Source organism: Cynoglossus semilaevis, chromosome 19, assembly GCF_000523025.1.
Source record: "Cynoglossus semilaevis isolate Cse_v1.0 chromosome 19, Cse_v1.0, whole genome shotgun sequence".
NCBI classification, from domain to species: domain Eukaryota; kingdom Metazoa; phylum Chordata; class Actinopteri; order Pleuronectiformes; family Cynoglossidae; genus Cynoglossus; species Cynoglossus semilaevis.
This window is the reverse complement of record NC_024325.1, coordinates 5,577,502-5,596,164: the sequence shown is the minus strand read 5'-3', so window position 1 is coordinate 5,596,164 and position 18,663 is coordinate 5,577,502. Positions and strand designations below refer to the sequence as shown.

Below are 18,663 nucleotides of genomic sequence, written 5' to 3'. Positions count from 1 at the left end.
TTTTTTTGCAATTTTAGCCCCCACTGCTCTTCGCTCCTTCGCCAGCAAAATTGACTTAAGTTTTGTAGAACTAAGGAATCCTACTATGAAGTTATGTCCTGTCAAGTGCAAATCCTACGGTGTTTGCTGCTGACGACACATTGAGAGACAAGACCCACAGTGTTTGGAAGAACTCCGAAAGATTTCTACGAACGACCAACTCACTGTGAAAACAAACCTGCAGGGCTGCAGCTATCATTTCTCTGCTATGTGTCTCTGATTTCAGAGCGGGTTTTACGAAGGTTTGTAGCACAAATGGCGACCACTACACCACAGATAGATGATAATATCACAGCACGTGATGCAACAGTACAAAATATCAGATCTGTGATCGTTAACCTTGTTGAACTGAGTGAGAAATGAAGACTAACTAACTGCCAATTTGTTTCATTATTAGTTTTGGTGAAACGCCAAAGAGATTTTTGACCATTGTTGATACAGGCAATATTTTTAGCTTTTGTATTTTTAATTTTACCTGTTCTTTCCATTGAGGGATGGAAACGTTAGATCAAACTGTGTCACCTGAGATCAGGCCATGTCTTGTTGCTCAGCTCTTTCATTCATTTAAATCAGTCATAATTATCTTCATCAGCAATGTTTTGTATTCCAACATACTACGGTACAGCATAAATTGTTTGTAATCATTGCTATCTTTATTACAGCGCCGCTCTGCACGGTCACTGTAAGTCATGGGCAGCTGTTGCATGTGAACGGTTTCTGCTTCATTGGCTTTTCAGTTGCAGTCTGAATGTGTGGCACCAGCTAACGGTACAGCTGATCTAATGTGCGAACCTGTGGTGGTAATGGTGACGATGGTGCTGGGAAAGGGAACAACCTTGTTTCTTTTTTTTTATGTCGTTAAAATGAAGGCAGCTTTGACCAAGGCCATCTAATTAGTCTCTGTCACTCCCCGGGTGTCCACTCACCTGTTCTCCTGTCGTCTGTGCAGGCTGAAGAGGGAGCATTTAGGTCCACATGACTGGCAGTCCATAGCCGTGCCTGGAGGCCATGACTGGATGCTGGTACCTGGTTTGGAGCCAGAGACAACATACCAGTTCAGTGTACTGGCCCAAAACAAGCTTGGCACAGGACCCTTCAGCGAGGTTGTCACTGTGAACACACTAGGTGAGTGCAGTCGCTGTGGCTTGACCTTGACAGAAATGTAGAGTAATATAATAAGAGTAATTTATGATCTTTGCCAGCCTTACAAATAGGATAAAGCCGAGAGTTTGGTAAAACTAGGACAAAAAAAAAATCATTATTATTTCACTGGTTACGGTTTTATATAAGTCTTTGTGTGCCCCGCAAGAAAGTCTAGTAGGACTGAGTTCTGTTTTGCGAATAAAAAAGGCACCGCAGAATTTTCATGGTTTTACAGTATCATAATTTCCACAATTATTTAAATAAAACACCAGCTCATCAAACATTTACTGCATGAACTTCACGATCTGAAAAAAAATTACTGTAGTGTTTCAGTGATTAAATAAAAGTAAAGTCATTTTGAAAAGTTCTGTTGTAAATGGTGTCTAACAAGTGTTGCATGCAATAAATTCTGGAAAGTCCTAATGACACCAGGCCGAAGAACTAAACTTAGCTCTGAATCTATCTGCAAATTCTCTGCTCCGTTTTGAAATAAACTCAAAAAGTTTGAGCTGTAGAAAATCAACTGTGTATTTATTCAGAACAAACCAGTGTTTCCCAACTGGTTTGAGCTCTGGCCCATATTTTAAATTAGGATAATTCCTACCAAAAAGTAAATGTAATGAATATAATGATCCTTAAACCTTGGCCTGTTTAGTTGACCATGACTCTGATATACACACAGGAATTGAAGAAAGACAGATCTTCTTCAACAGCTATGATTTTCTTCCTTGTTTATAGCTGTACGCTGCTACCTAGTAGAAGAGTATTACATTGGTTTCATGTCACGGTTACATTAATGAATGAATCCAAATTGCAAAAGAAATAAAAAATCTCGACTCATTTAAAGAAACTTGTGAGACATTTGAAATACCCAGCTGTGTTCTCCAATAGTTTAAAGCTCAGCCTATATCTGCTGTTAGTTGCATTTTTTTTGCCAATATTTCTGTCTTAAACTCCTTTTTAAAGATTAAATATCCCCAGCACCGTCAAGAATCTACTTTCTCAAATTGAATGTCCTCATCAGCCATTAGCAGTTTTAAGGAGGCCAGAGCCACAGCTACAGGTCCAGGATACGGTAGGAAAGTGTAGAAATCAGCTGTTATTGTGAGTAACAGCAACATTTGTAGTCAGCAGGTTTAGTTCCACGGTCCAGTGGCTCCAACAGAACTCAAATTCTGCAGCCAGACAGACGGTCCTAGAACCAAAGGCTTGATAACAAGATACACAGACAGTTAGATTTGTCTCTTTAGTCTTTTATTATACTGTCTCTCTTTCAGCCACAAATGTTTTTTTAATGAAACAAACATAAGGGATCACACAGCATATTGCACTCATCAGTAATAGTTTGAAATGTAATGTACTTTTTTCTAAAAACTGCTGGTTGGCAGTTGTAAACGAGCGGCCTCAAACTCGCACAAGGACATCATTTCGACCACTACATTTGGACAGGAAAACAAATGACCCTCAGCTCCTTTACAATTAAAGTGCTGTACATAAACCTATCTCTGAAAATATACTTACAACTGTCATAACCCACTCCATGAAATCAACAGCCCAGCACCTATGGTAATGCAGGTTGTTAGACGCCTGTTTGTTCACCCCTGTCTGTTATCAATGAGCTGTGATGAGCTCAATACACCAAGTCCTGTCTCCTGCTTTAACTGGTAATAATCAGAACCCCTAATGTATCATGTTAAATTTAAATTAATTGAACTTGAAGAAATGCGGGAAATATCACTGCCGTGTTTCCATCTGTATCAGCCATGTGCACCTCACACTCTTTTTCCACCCTGACGTGTTCTTTCAGTATTTCCTATAAGTACCCCTGAACCATTGGTGCTGCTTACCCCACCACGGTGCCTCACAGCCAATCGCACGCAGCAGGGAGTCCTGCTCACTTGGATCCCACCTGCCAATCACACAGCACCTATCCAGCATTATATCATGGAGTTTCGACTGGGGGAGAGATGGGAGGTCTTGGACGACAGCATTTCTGCTGGGGAGACGGAGTTGCTGGCCCGAGACCTCATCCAGGTAGAACACAGAACACAGCAGGGATTTAACACTGTGTGCTCGTAGTTAGCCCAGGGGGATGAGAGAGTCAAACCCTACTTGGTTCTACTGCTTTAACAAAATACAGTAGGCCAATTCTAAAGTTCTAAAACTTTGTATTGAACACAGTGATGTTCTTGTATGTTTAATGAGGACAAAAACATATGGTTCTGTAACATTATCTGGACACATCTATTAAAACTTGGTTAAAACCCCCCCGAAAAAACAGAACAAGGTTCCATCATATAAACGTTGTTACACTCCTGAGACTGAAGTAAACGTTGAATGCGTTCATCTAAATATACCAGGTCAGATTAATCTTATCTTTATATTTATAGCATTTTTATAATGTGCTGCTGTCCCACCTTGGTTGTCATAGTAACAGTTGCAGGTGGCTACAACCTGACTGAGTAATTATACTGCTGGAAATTTTTCTTATTCTAACTTTTAAAATCTACAAACTCAAAGATACAAACTGCCCAGAGCAAGTGTTCAAAATTGGATTCTAGAAAAAAAAAGTCTACTAACATTTCATGTCAAAGAGTTGTTTTTACAACAGAAACCAAAAATGATATATTTATTCTTATATATATCTGGTATTTATTGCACATTGCTTCTTTTCAGTGTCTACTTCCAGCTCTCATTAGCTCTTTTTTCCTACTATTCTGAGTTGGAACTTCTTATGTTAATCTAACCACCACTTTCAGCTGTATGCAGATGCTTTTATCTCCCTCTTCCTCCACTGCACTGCAAACACCCACACACTTTACTTTCCAGCTCTCAAACTACACACACACAAACACACACTGTTTTATGCCACACAAACCCGACTGCACCAGTTGGGGTCATTTCCACTCAGAGGTGTGTTTTGTTGCGGCTGTCACCTGGACCTTTATTGGGGTCTCAGTTGGATGCTGCGATGATAAACGACTTCTTCGTTCACAGCCACAGGTGACACGTTGCTGGTGGCTCAGTTCCCTGGGAGACACGTAATGCCTTTCACCTGGTGGAGCTTAACACTAATGCAGAGCCAAAGTACCAGATATCAGATAATGAAACGACTTTATTGTTCTTCTTTGCGATGTACCAGTCTACAAAGGCATGGTAGTAGTAAGAGCAAAGGCATTTGATCGTTAAACTTACATGACTATGACAGACATCTGTTTTCCATCGCATTACTAAAAGGGAAAATACACCCTTAAATTGGTAGCTTAAATAACATTAATAACCTTTACCTTACCATTTTCTCTCCTGTTGATAATTTTCATTTGTATACTGCTGTCATTTTTTCTGCAGCCATTAAGCTGTCTAGACCCCGTACAAGGGTAAAGACCACATGGGGGGTAAATTGAAAAAAAAAAAACAAAACCAAAAAAAAAACACGTTCAGTTGAATGACATTTCTCTATACAGTACATACATCTCTAGGGTTTGACCTTCTGTTTGTGAGCCTCTGTTCCTTTGCTTTTAGGAAGCCTGGTATGAGTTCCGTGTCATGGCCGTCATGGACGACATGATCAGCGAGCCCAGCAACGTAGTTGGAGTGTCTAGCACAGGTAATTTAAAATTGTATTTGCTAAAATAGTTAAAACCTGAATGTGTGAAAAAGCACCAGGGGTTGTTAACCCATGTTGCTGGCTTGGATACAGGAGCTTCTGGGATTCAAACTGACAACCTCTGGCTCTGTAACTCCAGCTGTCTTTATGTTTCTGCGTGAAGTGGGCGATGCAGACTTATTGCACACTAAGCATTTTCAACTTTACATTTTGCTTAGTCAGCACAATTAAATTTAGGCCTCCAACCTCCTTTGTAGCCTCCTGAGAAGTATGACATCATCCCTCTGCTGGTCTTCCTCACATCACATCACTTACTCTGGATAATTTGTGTAATTAAAGAATTGAAGTTTAGGTAATTAAAGCTGTCTAGGGTTATACCACCATTTAAAAAAAATCTGGAATTAGATTTTCAGACTAACGTGCTCCTCTCACTGCAGAGGTCATCGGGTATGCAGCCTGGAGTAAGAACTGCATTTGGAAGCGTTTAATGAGATCTGCCGAGCAGCAGGCCTATGCTGCCCCCCAGTGGGGATTAGGATGGCTACGTGATACCAGTGTTTATTTGAAGTTTTTGCCTTTTTGGCAGTTTGTCATTGATTACGGTGCAAAAACCACTTTGTGAGTAAAATGTTTATTTTTAAGATAATATATCTAATATGTAATGAGGGAATAATATATTTATAGTAAGATGACTTATAATTATGTCCACATAATCAGGTTTCTTTGTAATAACCAAAAAAAGAACATTTAAGTTTTGTTTTTTATTGATTGTGCCTTCCTGTCATTGCAGACTTCTTCCCTCCTCCAGAGCTGGTGGAGGAGCGTGGACTGGCTCGGCCCGTGGTGGCAGGTATTGTGGCCACCATCTGTTTTCTAGCAGCAGCAGTTCTCTTCAGTACCATGGCTGCCTGCTTTGTCAACAAACAGCGTCGCAGGAAACTCAAGAGGAAAAAAGGTGGGGGGAAATCCCAGAGCAAGTTTTCTTGGACTATTTTTATTGATCTTAGTTTTTATTGATTTGTTTTATTGTCATTTGTTTAAATGCATTTTACCTATCTGTACTGTTACTGCATGTAACGCTGCATTCACTGTTACATATTCCTATTGCTTCTCTTTCTTTAGTTGTTTTATATATATCTTTTATTCCCATTCTGTCTTTCAGACCCTCCTCTGTCAATAACTCACTGCAGAAAAAGTGTGGAAACTCCGTAAGTAGCCTCCATCGGACTGAAAACATTTCTTAGATTGTAGTTACATCGTAAGAAAGTGGCTTCAGGAAACAGTTTTTGATTTTTTTTATTCTAAAGCCGGCTACATTTCAGGAATTCAAGAGGATTTTTATTGTCAAACCAAACATGCTAACCATTAATATTATTATTATTTTAAGGACCCAGATAGTAATAAATAAATACCAGAATAATAAATAGACTAGACTAGAATACAGCTAAAACACAATAAAAAAAACCTAAAATGAAAACAAGTGGAGAAGCAGAAACTACAGAAGCAGTCAGCACAACACACAAATATATACAAGATGTGAGAATAATATTTACATTGTGCAAAAATGTAACCATGTTGCCAGAAATGTTTAGGTTATATTGTTAGTTCCAATGATTTGATATGAATAGGATTGCATTCCTCAAAGCAAAGCAAAGTACAGTACAGTATATAGAGGTCAATCTAAAGAAATATATCAAGTAAGTGTAACACTCATCATCAAAATATTTCCGTTCAGTTTAAACTAGCTGAGTCTTCCCCCATTGGTCATTGAGTGGGTTCATATTTTTACATTTATCCTGTTGTCACATAAGAACATTTTGTGATAAGGTTTATGTAAGAGGTTCCAGTGACACATTGACTCACAGGTGAGAAGTTCACCAAATTTCCTGGGAGTGTGAGAAACCATTTTTCCCAGACCAACTATTAACCATCTCCACTAGTGGAATGAAGAGAACGGCTGGTTTAATTAAGTTACCGTTTTCTGAAGGTAAACACAAATAGGTCCATTACATGTGTTAACTATTTTTTAATAATTAATTAAAATGACATTGGACATACTGAAACTTCGTTTTTAAACAGCAGACTTTCTAACTGATCCCCAGGGAGCAGAAATTGTCCACTGCCACAGATGATTCTAAAAAAAACCTCCTAATTAGTGTTTTTTTTTTTTGTATTAGCTTTAAAGTCTTACTAAAATATCACAAATATCTTTGCAGTTTCTGGAAGATATATTTCAATGCTTTGCCTTTACATTTTCTTGGTTCCTTCATGACGTATTATCTGTTTTCAGGCTCATTACATCTTTGTGTTATATCTGTGTTTTTAAAGCCAGTTTAACCTGTCGCTTGTTGTTGCTTCTTGCTTTTTTTGTCCTATTTCTGTTGCCTTTGCTTTTTTACATATACATCTTATAAACAGACTTCCTGATTGCTCCATATTCTCCCTACTTCTACAGGACTCCACTTAGCTACATTCCCAGCTTTGAGCCATACTGGGAGGGGCAGGATGCTGGCAGGTACAGGCCCCAACCCCCCTCCCTTATCCCCTCTGAGAGTGCCAATTATTGTCCCCCTGGCCTTGCACGCATAAATCTACTTTTTGCACTTTGTATGAGCCCCTGTTCCTTATCCCTTAGGTAAAAGATTAGTGAGTAAAATTAAATAATAGTTAAAGGCGGACTAATAATTGTCCTATGTATACATATATACATATATATATATATATTTACATATATATAAATATTTATGTATATATATATATGTGTGTGTGTATATATGTATATATGTATATATATCTAAGACTAGTACTCTTACTAGTCCTTGTCTGAAGCCAATGGACCATATGAGTTAATTGTAATGTCCATTCAAATCAGGTAAGGTGGTAAACACAACAAAAAGTCACCCAAAGTCAGCATTAATTTCATACAGTAAATTAGTCATTTAAAAAAATGTTGAAAGGTAATTAGAAAAATTGTTACTACTCCGTAGCTTTGCCTAACCAAGTCAACATGTCTATGTGGGACATGCTGGGAGATAACATGGGTTTTAATTTGTCTTTAAAAAGTCTTTTGTGTCCTTGTTGCTTGGACACTAGGTTGTAGCCATATGAAATTACAGCTCTTGAACGCAACATGGCTCCTTGATGTTGAATCTATTGTTGTGTCTTTTTGGCAATAAAATAATTTCAGCATTGTCTGTCTCTGTTACCAAAAAGAGACAACACTTGGTGACTATCCTCACTTTATACTCACCTTGTGTTTTTTGAATGTGTGTTGTCTCACGTGTGCGTCCTCACGATGATTCCTACACCCTTACCTGCATTTGTGTTTCCTTTGACATTTACTGTTGCATCAGTTGCTTGTATAATGTTTTCCTGGGAGAAATAAAACCTCACTTCTATATATCAACACCTTTACCTCAACTTAACTTCATTACCAGCAGTTGCTATCACTTATTATTTTAAGCAGAGATCGTGTCTTGCTGGGGAACTGACTAAAACTATTTTGCACCATCACCGACTAAATTGGGGCCCAAACAACATCTCCTGTTAAAAAAGTCTGTGGTCTGTTCACTTCTTGCAACAGATACGGTTAATGTAAATATGAAATGTCTTGTTCATTACTTTTTTTTTGTAGAAAAAGTGCAAAAGAATGTAATGGGAAAAAATATTGGCCTAAAGCAATTCTTTTAAATTAATGGTAAGGTGTAGCTGTATTAAGATGGGACTGAACCTGCCTGTCTAATTGTCATTTAGCTTTTTTTAAAACAATGTCTTCTTTTTTGTAGGTCATCTTCAGGCAAGGTGAGCCCTGAGAGTATCCGTTCCAAGGCATCCCAGTCAGAAACATCTGAGGATGGCTATGACCATCGTGGGAAGAAACCTCCTCCAAGTCCTGGGAAGAGGGAAGAATTATCTTTGTACAAGAAGACAAAAAGAGCAATAACAAGTAAGAAGTACGGCACAAAGCACGAAGCTGAAGCAACGACACCGATTGAACTCATAAGCCGAGGCCCCGATGGACGCTTCGTCATTGATCCCAATGATGCTGACATATCCGTTAAGCCGCGGCGGATTGAAGGCTTCCCGTTTGTGGAAGAATCAGATCTCTACCCAGAATTTCGGCAGTCTGATGAAGAAAATGATGATCCAAGACCTCTGCCACCAGTTATGGCCCCCCTTCGGACACATCAAATTTCCCCAATCTCCAGTCAAGAATCATATCTTCAACCTCCAGCCTACAGCCCTCGTTTCCACAGGCCCTTCGAAGGTATGACCATCATGGAGAGCAGTCGGCTCCAGGCCACAGGGCAGATCCGTGGTTCACTCCACCACAGGGCTTTCTATGGCTATCTAGGCCCCCCTGGGGATCATGACGCACCACCTCCTTTTTACATGCCTGAAACCAGCCCTCTCAGCTCTGTCATGTCCTCCCCTCCATACCTTACTGAAGGTCCTTACGGTCACCCTGTGATTCCTGAAGAAATAGGAGAGGGTGATTTCCCACAATATGCTGTCTCTGGTTTCCCGCTTCCTCTGACACTCACCTCTTCCTCGCGTTCCCCGGAAATTTGGCAAGGGGTAGATTTCACTTTTGCAAGTTTGGAGGGACCTCAATTCATTTTTCCACCTCATCACCCTTTGCAGCTCCGTCATGATTCCCCTTACCCTCCCCCTCATGTTCTTCCCCTTAGTGCTTTCCAGACCTCCACCCTCCCTATGCCTACATACCCAGCCGTCCTGCCACTGGAGGCCCCAAAGAGCTACTCAAGCAAGTCTCCCAGCAAGGCAAAGCCTCATGGCTCTCCAGCCAAGCATTTAACTATGCAAGAGGCACATTTAGGGCAGCTAAGACACACAAGCCACGGTATGGGTGTGCCAGTTTTGCCTTACACTGATCCAATGGCGCATATTGTCCCTAGCACATTCAGTAGCCTGGACACGCGGTGGTTTGAGGCCACTCCTCGTTTTAGTCCCAGACAGGCTCGTAGGATGGATTCTGGCATACATCAGGTGGTTCTCCAGCCCTCTCGACTTTCACCACTCACACAGAGCCCTTTTAGTTCCCACGAGGGCTCCCCAGAGATTGTAGTGCGCCCCAGGCCGCGTCCCAGCATTGTCCAACCACCTATACCACCAGAGATGTCTGAGATTACCCTCCTCCCTCCTTCCACAGCCAGCTTCTCCAGGAGATCATCCCCTTCCTCCTCACCTGCCCAAGGCCAGGGTAGTAGGAGAGCAAGCCCCAGCTACCGTTCCCACTTGGCCTTTGCCACATCTGCAACCAGCTACCCAGCTTCCCAGTCTCCATCACCTCCTATGGACAGCAGCATCATATTTGGGCAGATGTCATCTCAGAGGAGGACTGAGGAGGAGATCCTTCCGTCTGAGCCTTCTCCACCCCAGTTATCAGCTTCAGGGTAGGTGATTGTGGTATACGTAGGGGGACCATTTATATCATATGCCCCAACTCATAATGCTTTAATATGTGGATTTGCTCTGGCATTTGGTTCCTAGCGCACTGTCTAATGCAACAGTTCTTTAATTCATCCGTGTAGCAACTAAGTTTCTCTTTTTAAGCCTATAAGCACTGGTTTACATTAAGTTGTTTAAAAACTGTTTCTAGATAAAATGACAAATGAATAGTTGAAGGAAACTCTTCATTTATAATTATTGTTTCATAGGTTCTGAAACATTTTACTTTTAGTTTCAGTCAAGGCAGTGCTGCTTTCCATGTCAGACATCCAATAAAAGGTGTTCACCCACTACATCTGTGAAGCATTGTTCCAAAGTCTTTTCAAGTGAACACTGATGTATTGAACAGATGTTATTACACAGCAAATTATTTGCTTCACAGATGGCTTTTCAGACCTTTTGGGGCTATAGTGAATCTGGCTATCAATTATTGATTTCCCCGTGTAACTTGTATACGGTAATTTGTTTGGCATAAGCCCCTCAAAGCCTGGAAATGTGCAGATATCCCCACTGGGTCCCTGTTTTGCCATACGTATCATGTGTTATCTCACCGTCCTCACTTTCACCTAACAGGAGGAAGTCCATAACATCCATTCAAACAGTTCCCTAGTAAATACTCATTATTATGTCTAGCTCCAAGCCTTGAAGATGCCTTTTCACATGCAGAGGGATGCTTTAAGAAGAGTTCATCTTGGCAGGCCCTGCGGCCCATCCTCGCCTTAGTAACCTGACTGCTTGACCAATTTCCTTCACCTTCAGATCTTTCCTTACCCTACCTCCCTCTCTGTAACCCTTCCACCTGAATCCCTCTTAATTGTCCCCAGGACTTTCCCAGGTCTGACTACCAAGGAAAGATTGTTGGGCAAAGTGTGTCACAGGGCCTGTCCGCTTCTCATGTACTGCAATGTTTCCATCACTGTAACTTAGGGGCAGTGTGGTGGTTCTTGATGGCTCCTGGAGTCTTACCTGCTTTGTTTTTGATTGATCTCAGCTATCTGGGCAGCGTTGTTGTGACCAGGTCCTCTACACCGCAATAGGTAAGGGTTGGATCCATGTCTGAAAGGGGGGGGTTAGCAGGTGGGACTTTTTTGATCACCTCGTCCTTTAAAGGGGAATACAAAATTTAAGTCTTTGCTTAATTTGTTCCTTTCTTAAGTTGACAGTTGTTTCACTTTTTTTTATTGTTTTCTCAAAATTGCCAGAAGCATTTTAAGTTCTGCAGTCTTCGTCACACTATGCATTCTGATTGATATGCATATGCCATCTATCAGTGAATAAACTAGGTCAGAGACGTATCACCAACAATATTTCATGCTTGAGTGGTTTGCTAACTAACCATACTCACATGCAGCCTTGAAATAAATGAAAAGACAATTCATCTCGGATGAGCATCCGTCCAGTTTTAAATCGAATTGACTTAAGTCATCAGTTTAAAATGTAAATAACATTGATTCCTATACTAAAGATCGCCTCATTATCTGATGAATATTGGATGTATAAAATAGCTCCTACTATAATATAGAAGTTGTACACAGACTGGTATATTTTCAGGCTGAAACAATTGTTGAAATCCCATTCAACTGTGTCGTTAAATAAACATTGCCAAGATTATGAAAGTCAAACAGACAAATTATTTATTGATCCTCGGTCCTACGACTCAAATAACAGAAACCTATACTCTACCTCTGCTGTCGCCTTCTTTTCTCTAAGTTCAATGGTCACCACAGTCAATCATCTGCCTCCATCGAACCTTATTCCTCACCTCACTATGTCAACAAATCTTTCTTGGGTCTTTCCTTCTTTTCCTCCTGCTCATCCTATATCCTAGGATGTTGGGGATAGCCACTCCCAGTAGTCTCATCCACACACATTTATTTACTGACTTTCATACTTCATCTCTATGAGGCATAGCACATTTTCCCTAGTCCTTTTTTGTGTTTACCGTCATCCTATCCTGCCCACAGCCCACTGCATGTCCCCATATGTCAGTCCGTATGTTAGTAGCATGGCAAACAAAAGTGAAGCCCAGCTTGTCTCTCTGATCAGCTCTGAAACCATCTGTCACTCACTTCAAGACTTCAGGTCTTCAAGTGAACTGAACTTGAGAACTGACAGGTCTCGCTCCGACAACTCTCTCCAACATCTTTAACATGTGGAAAACTGACTTAATGTCTTCACTGTTACTCTAAGTGTACACAAGTACAAACATCAAAGCTTGAGCTTGAAGCTTTCTCTACCCACCTTGTCTCATAGACAGCCTTCCACATTTGGACCAGCAGCCATTCATGTTTGTTCCTTTAAGGTCACAGTTATCATCTTTTTACTTATCACTGCACTTCCTGATTTATTACATTGTTTCATCTCTCTTCTGCAGCTTCCACTTTAACAGCATACTGCTTACTGCTCTCTCATCAATACGCCTCATCAGCCTAATCCAATACATCTCTTTCCTGCTGGTTCTTCTTTTCAGGACAGTAAATACAAGTCTTTTTCTTCTTCTTCTTTACTGTTCACTCTGTTTCTTACCCTTGTCACTGGACCAAACTTCTTGCTTTACAAACCTTTTTAGTTTGTAAAGTCTATTCCACTTTTTCTTAGCTCCTATACTTTCTTGTTTCAACACAGTCATTTCTTCTCTTTTCTCATTTTTTTTCTCAGCTTTCTAGGTCATCTAGTAAAATACCTGACCAGAGTCTGTTTATAAAACCTTTCATAGCTTCCTTTGGTTTACACCATTTAATCATTTTGAGTCCATTGAAGACTAAAATCTGAAAATGACTTCCTTCCTTTGCTCTCCCCTGGTAAATTATTACATTCTTCATTTATTTGAAGATTACTTCTTGAATTCACTCTCTTCTTATGTCACCATACACTACATTACCTTTTCCTTTTTCCTTTTCCTTGGACTTGGTCTTGGTCTTAGCAGGTAACGCTACTCTTCTGCCTTTTCCTTTCACTTGCTACTGAAGTTCCACTTCTGTACACTGGAGGCAGTCATCGTATACATGGGCTGGAACAGATCTAGCAGAAACTGGCAGTCTTTTTGTGGTACACATTCTTTGCCAGATGCTCTTCCTGAAGCAACCCTCACTATAGACTCGAGGCTTGGGACTGATATTAGGAGAAGGAAGAAGAAGAAATCCTTTTAAGTCTCTCTGTTACATTTTTCTTATGATGTTGGTATAAAATTAATCATTTGCTAAATTATTCTGTATTGGTATTAATAATAACTCCTGTTCTCTCTAACTGTTTTTTTGTCCAATTAATGTGGCTCATAAAATAACTAAAAAGTTAAATGATAGAGAAAAGTGTTTTGTTTTACTGCTACATTAAAACTCATATTAAAGATTAGATTTCTGAAAACCTCCAATTAATAATAATAGACATAATTAGAAATATGTAGTCGGTGATACATCAATAGTTCGTAGAAAAGCCTTAGTAACCTTTCCTGGAAGCTATTCAGACTAAATAGAATTCACCAAAAAATGTATTATTATTTCTTTTTGTATCTGCGATATTGTACTGTAAAGAAGGCCTTCCCTTTATCTGTGGTCACTAATTTTAAGAAGTTAGGGCAAAGGTTAATTTTATACAATTTTGTACAGTTCATTATTTTATTTATACTGAAAAACACTCAAAGCATTTACTGCAAAAAAGGTTTAAAAAAGAAAATTTTACGACTTTGCTTGTTCTTGTAACAGTTCATCAGTGTGGTGCAGCCATGGAATTTAAAAAAGTAGTAATTGTTTCATTTACACACACAGTGTGAGTATGTAATAAATATATTTCTTCATCCTCCACCAGATCAGGTCAGATTGACTCCCAGTTTCTTTAAATAAATTGTATTTAGCCAACAAAATATATATCAAATATATTAAAATATTTAGTTTCAACCAGTGGTACATGTCCAAATGTTCACTGCACAGCTCAACATAAGTACTGTTTTCCTGCATTTTATATCGAAACCTGACCAGACGTCCAACAGGTGGCGTCACCTGTAGTCACAAAATTGTAGAAATGTTTCATTGAGGTAACAAAAGAATGCTTTCTTAGAACATAGCAACATATATTTTCATGTCGTCCTAATGAAATCCTCTGGGGGTAATTAGCAAGGTGTGGCAGTCAGTCTTTTATGAACACAGCCCTCCTAGTGATTAATAGCCTATATAAAAGATGAATACTCCATTGGAAAACTCTTAGCATTCTCCTCAAGCGTGACACGCTGTTATTCACAGATGCCTAACATCACACCAATTGAAAATATTTTTGACTCCAATCTGCGAGAAATATTTTCTGTGATCAGAGTAATATCCTTCCGCTGTCGCTGTGTGTCCACTGGAAGCTATTGTTTAGAATTTGTTTATTTTGTATCAACAGTTCAGCATAAAGTCTGCTGCATGCTCCTGGCAGTGATGACGCATGTGTTGCAAACGCATCGTTCGTAACGTACAAAAGATGATTACACATATCTGCTTTTACCAGACATGCATTCAAGGTAAAAAAGCAAAAGAAAAAGCTATGGCTAGTTCTGCCCACGAGCGTCTGTTTAACCCAAAATTTAGAACTCTTCCTTGTGGACACATGGCATTGTAATGAGCATCTGCAGCATGAAGGAAGCATATCCTTTCATTAAGCACTGTCACTTGCAAGTTTGGACTGCAGAACAGTTCTTACCCTATCAGGCAAGTGTCTTGAAAAAAAAAACATAGCAAATGCTCTCCTTTTTATGCTAAGGAACAAATGTTTTGCCAAGGGCTTGCTGGGGCGACACAAGAGGGAGCAATGTGGTGGAGGGTGAGAACACCCGTATCTATGAGTAAAGTGACTAATGACCTGCTGCAATCCAATGTATTCCCCTTTAAAGTCGTGTTCCATGTGCAAACTGCCATGCATGCCATCGCTAAATATTGCTCTTCCGTTTCGAAAAAAAAAGAAAAAAAAAAACAATTCTATGGATAAATTCTTGTTACATTTGTTGTCCTAGTGCTTCGCTTTCCTTTGGCTTATTTTTCATTATGTGACTGTTCCCGAGTAGTCATTTTCCCCTCCCGCCATCTCTCCCCCTGTCAGCATGGTGAAGCCCATTGTAGACAGTATCCATGTCTATGAATACACATTGATGATGCTTTGTTGCTCAGCTGTGATTCTTCTCCTCTACTAATGAACTCCGGTTTCTCTCTGCAGCCACGGTGGGAAGTTGGCTTTTCTGTAATGTGAATTGTTTCTGTGCCTTGAAAGAGCTGTGTGTGCGCGTGTGCGTGTGTGTGTGGCATAAATATGTGAGAACCTGCAGGAAGTGAGGGATGTCTTAAGTTGCATTCAGGGGCAGATGTGACCTTTCCACACCAAAGAAACATTTGCAACTGTTATTTTCAGAGTGTAGACTTGAAGTAAAACAACAAAACTTTAACAATGATTTGAAATGTTGTTCTTATTGAAAATACTGTTGGATTTTTTTCTCTTGTCCTCTGAAATCAACAGTGCAAGTCTTTTTTAAATGTTGTTTCTTCCTAACAAGTGTATTAGTGTTCTCATACACACCATGACAGTTGATGGGTTTCATATAAAAGTTCATTTTCTTTGAGTCAAAATTGTTTGGATCAATTTGAGCAAAAATGTCTTAACTGTTCCTAATTATTAATTCATGATATTATATTCGCAAGATTAAAAAGAACCAAAGTTATAATTTATCTAAAAGATTAGTATTTGATGGTTAAAATGTGCAGATGTTTGGCAGTAGCAGAACTGTCCTTTTTGGTGTCTCACATTGATCCTTCAGCAATGTCCTGCACTTTGTGGCTAAGCACCGCTGGTGCTCGTCTGAGGTTGTGCAGGTCTCTGGTTCTTTTGCCCTCCGTAGTGCAACCGTACAGTAGACTGTCTCGATGGCCTGGAGTTACCCGTTTCCCCCTCTCTCTTTTCATCCAGAAAACATCGAGGTGCGCTGAGTGCCCTATCAGGGTCTGAGAGGATTGATGCACTGAGGTACCAACGTATTAAAAAGACCAAGAAGATGACAGTAAACAACAATAATTCCAAGTCCAGGAAGAAAGCAGGTGTGAACCCTGGTTTGTGATTCTTAATGAATATTACTAAAAAAAAATGAATGCAGCCTCCAGGTTGGACCTTTACAGTTTTGTGTTTGTTAACATACAACACGTAGCTCAGCTTCCCTGGCCTGCAGGTGGTGCTAGACGTATTCAATGATTCTGGTACAATATTACTATTTCACATAGATTGCACAGCCATTTATTTTCCTACAAGAACCTGTTTCTTTGAAGCTGGTACGAGTGGACAATTAGACCCAGATGGTAGCCGGCCTTGCCCCTTGGCACTGTGGAAACCTGGAGAATAATAATAATTAACTATTTACTAAAGGCTGTGTGGTGTGATAGAAGTGTCAGTAGATTTTAAGGTTTTAAGCATTTGTTTTCGGGTGATTATAATGATTTGTTGAATTATTAAGGTTTTGATGTGACATTCACCTCCCTTCCTCCAGGTGTCTCCACCTCTCAGACCCAGCAGGCCTACACCTCTCAGGTACTTCAGCCAGAGGAAGCGCTCTACCTCCGCAAGAAGAGGAAACGGCCCATTCTCCATGACCCATACACTCGCTTTTCTGCTCTGCTGTATCGCCGCCAACCTCGGGAGGACCAGAAAGCTATTTTGGCGAGCATGGACAACATAGACCTCGACCATGCTACTCTCCTCTGAAGGTCCTTGAAGACAAAGTCACAACACAATATGGCCCTGGTTCTAAACATAACAATTTTGAAGAAAAGAATCAACAAAAAACAACTATCAGAACTTTTCTAACCATCTGTATCGGGGAATCACTAAATTTGACCGTTCATTCTATTCTTCCAACTCATTTGGTCATTTAAATCGTATTAGTAACCGTTCTGAGAAACTGACGGACGCCTGAGGACTCCAAATAACAAGAGTCCAAAATTAGTCCCCAAAGTACAGATTAAATCTGTAGTAGCAGAATTTGTTTCTTAAATCTGAAGTCACATGACTACCATGATACTGAGCCATTGGAGGTTCTGTACACAAATCTCTCCCCCCACCATGAGCACTAGCAGGCACTCTGGCAATCGTTCATCTAAACCCTTGGCGTTACCAATGCTGAAAATAGCAACTTTTAATGAAAGGATAGTTGACATTTTAGAGGAGAAAATATCATTTATTTCTTTCTGAACAAAGTCCACCATCATCTTTCTCTTTATTTAATTACTTGACTTAATGAATCATTGATAAAAATGCCAAAACTATCCTGCCTACTCCAGCTTTAATGCTGCGAGGGAAATCATGGTTCTAACCTTTATCTCTCTAAGGTTTGAAACTTTTTTTTTTGACTGGGATTCCCATCTACACATAACAGTTCTGTGTGTGTTAGAATTGAGAAATATAGCCCTTTAAAACATTCAGCAGCAGATTAGATTAAAATGTGTCACCACAAATTTCAAAGTTTTACTCCAGTGCAAAAACCTGCATTACTATAAACTTGATAACTATATATATATGTATAAATATATTAGTGATACTTGATTACTAACTCCCATCGTTCAACATTTTTATTTAAAATTGAAAATTTCTCCAGGCTTGGGTCTTGGGTCACAATGAGCTGAGCCAACTCCCCCTCCTCTCCCGTTCCCTCCCCCCGGTCTCTGTTTACAGCAACCTCACATCGGATCCGTTCCGCCAGCAAAGTCTCTACTCTGCCGACAAACTAGCCTCGCAAACTATGGATATTCTCACTTCCTACCAAGTTTACCTCAGAGCACAGGACACGAGACCACACAACCACCAGGATCAGCCAGCAGAACTCACTAGCTTCTCTCCACTCCTTCACATATCCTTTTCTTTTTCTATAGACTTTTTCTACAATCCAAAGTTTATGTGCTTTTTTCTAGTTGGTTAGGTGTGCACACATACAGTTACTCTGTCTTGCACCTAGTTTTGTCACAAAAGAAAAAAAAATAGTGCTTTATTAATATTTTCTCTGCAGACACACAAAAAAATATAACCGTGAGCTGATTTTAAATGTATTTTCTCTTTAAAGTTGCTCTTCATACTAACAAAAAAAATTAGATTTTGATTTTTAAAGACTATAGCATGGTTAGCTTTAAACTAATGTCATTTCTTTTTGTCTGCTCCATAGCTCTTTATATCAGTTTGCACTGGAGCAAATCTTGTCACTTTTCTTTTAGCGATATAGTTTGTCCTTTAGTTTTTGATTAGAGGGCTCTAAATCCTATTCAGAATTATATTCATGCCAAATAAATAGCAAAATAAAAAGAAATAATTTGACTGGAGGATAGGATTTTGTGCCATAGCATATTATATACTATTACATAGTATTTTTGAACAAAATGAAAATAGTTTGGCCTTAATGAAAG

At 39.7% G+C, this 18,663-nt stretch overlaps 1 protein-coding gene across 1 annotated transcript in view; it reads left to right on the top strand.

Moving 5' to 3' along the window:
• igsf9bb (immunoglobulin superfamily, member 9Bb) overlaps positions 1 to 18,291 on the top strand; it is a 56,268-nt gene extending 37,977 nt beyond the window's left edge. Inside the window, exons 13-20 of the mRNA XM_008332483.3 lie at positions 989 to 1,164; positions 2,990 to 3,216; positions 4,705 to 4,789; positions 5,580 to 5,744; positions 5,952 to 5,997; positions 8,575 to 10,206; positions 16,190 to 16,317; positions 16,761 to 18,291. Coding sequence (XP_008330705.1) covers positions 989 to 1,164; positions 2,990 to 3,216; positions 4,705 to 4,789; positions 5,580 to 5,744; positions 5,952 to 5,997; positions 8,575 to 10,206; positions 16,190 to 16,317; positions 16,761 to 16,975 — 2,674 coding nt within the window. The 3' untranslated portion in view covers positions 16,976 to 18,291. The remainder of the gene's footprint in view (positions 1 to 988; positions 1,165 to 2,989; positions 3,217 to 4,704; positions 4,790 to 5,579; positions 5,745 to 5,951; positions 5,998 to 8,574; positions 10,207 to 16,189; positions 16,318 to 16,760) is intronic.
• The last annotated feature ends 372 nt before the right edge of the window (positions 18,292 to 18,663 follow it).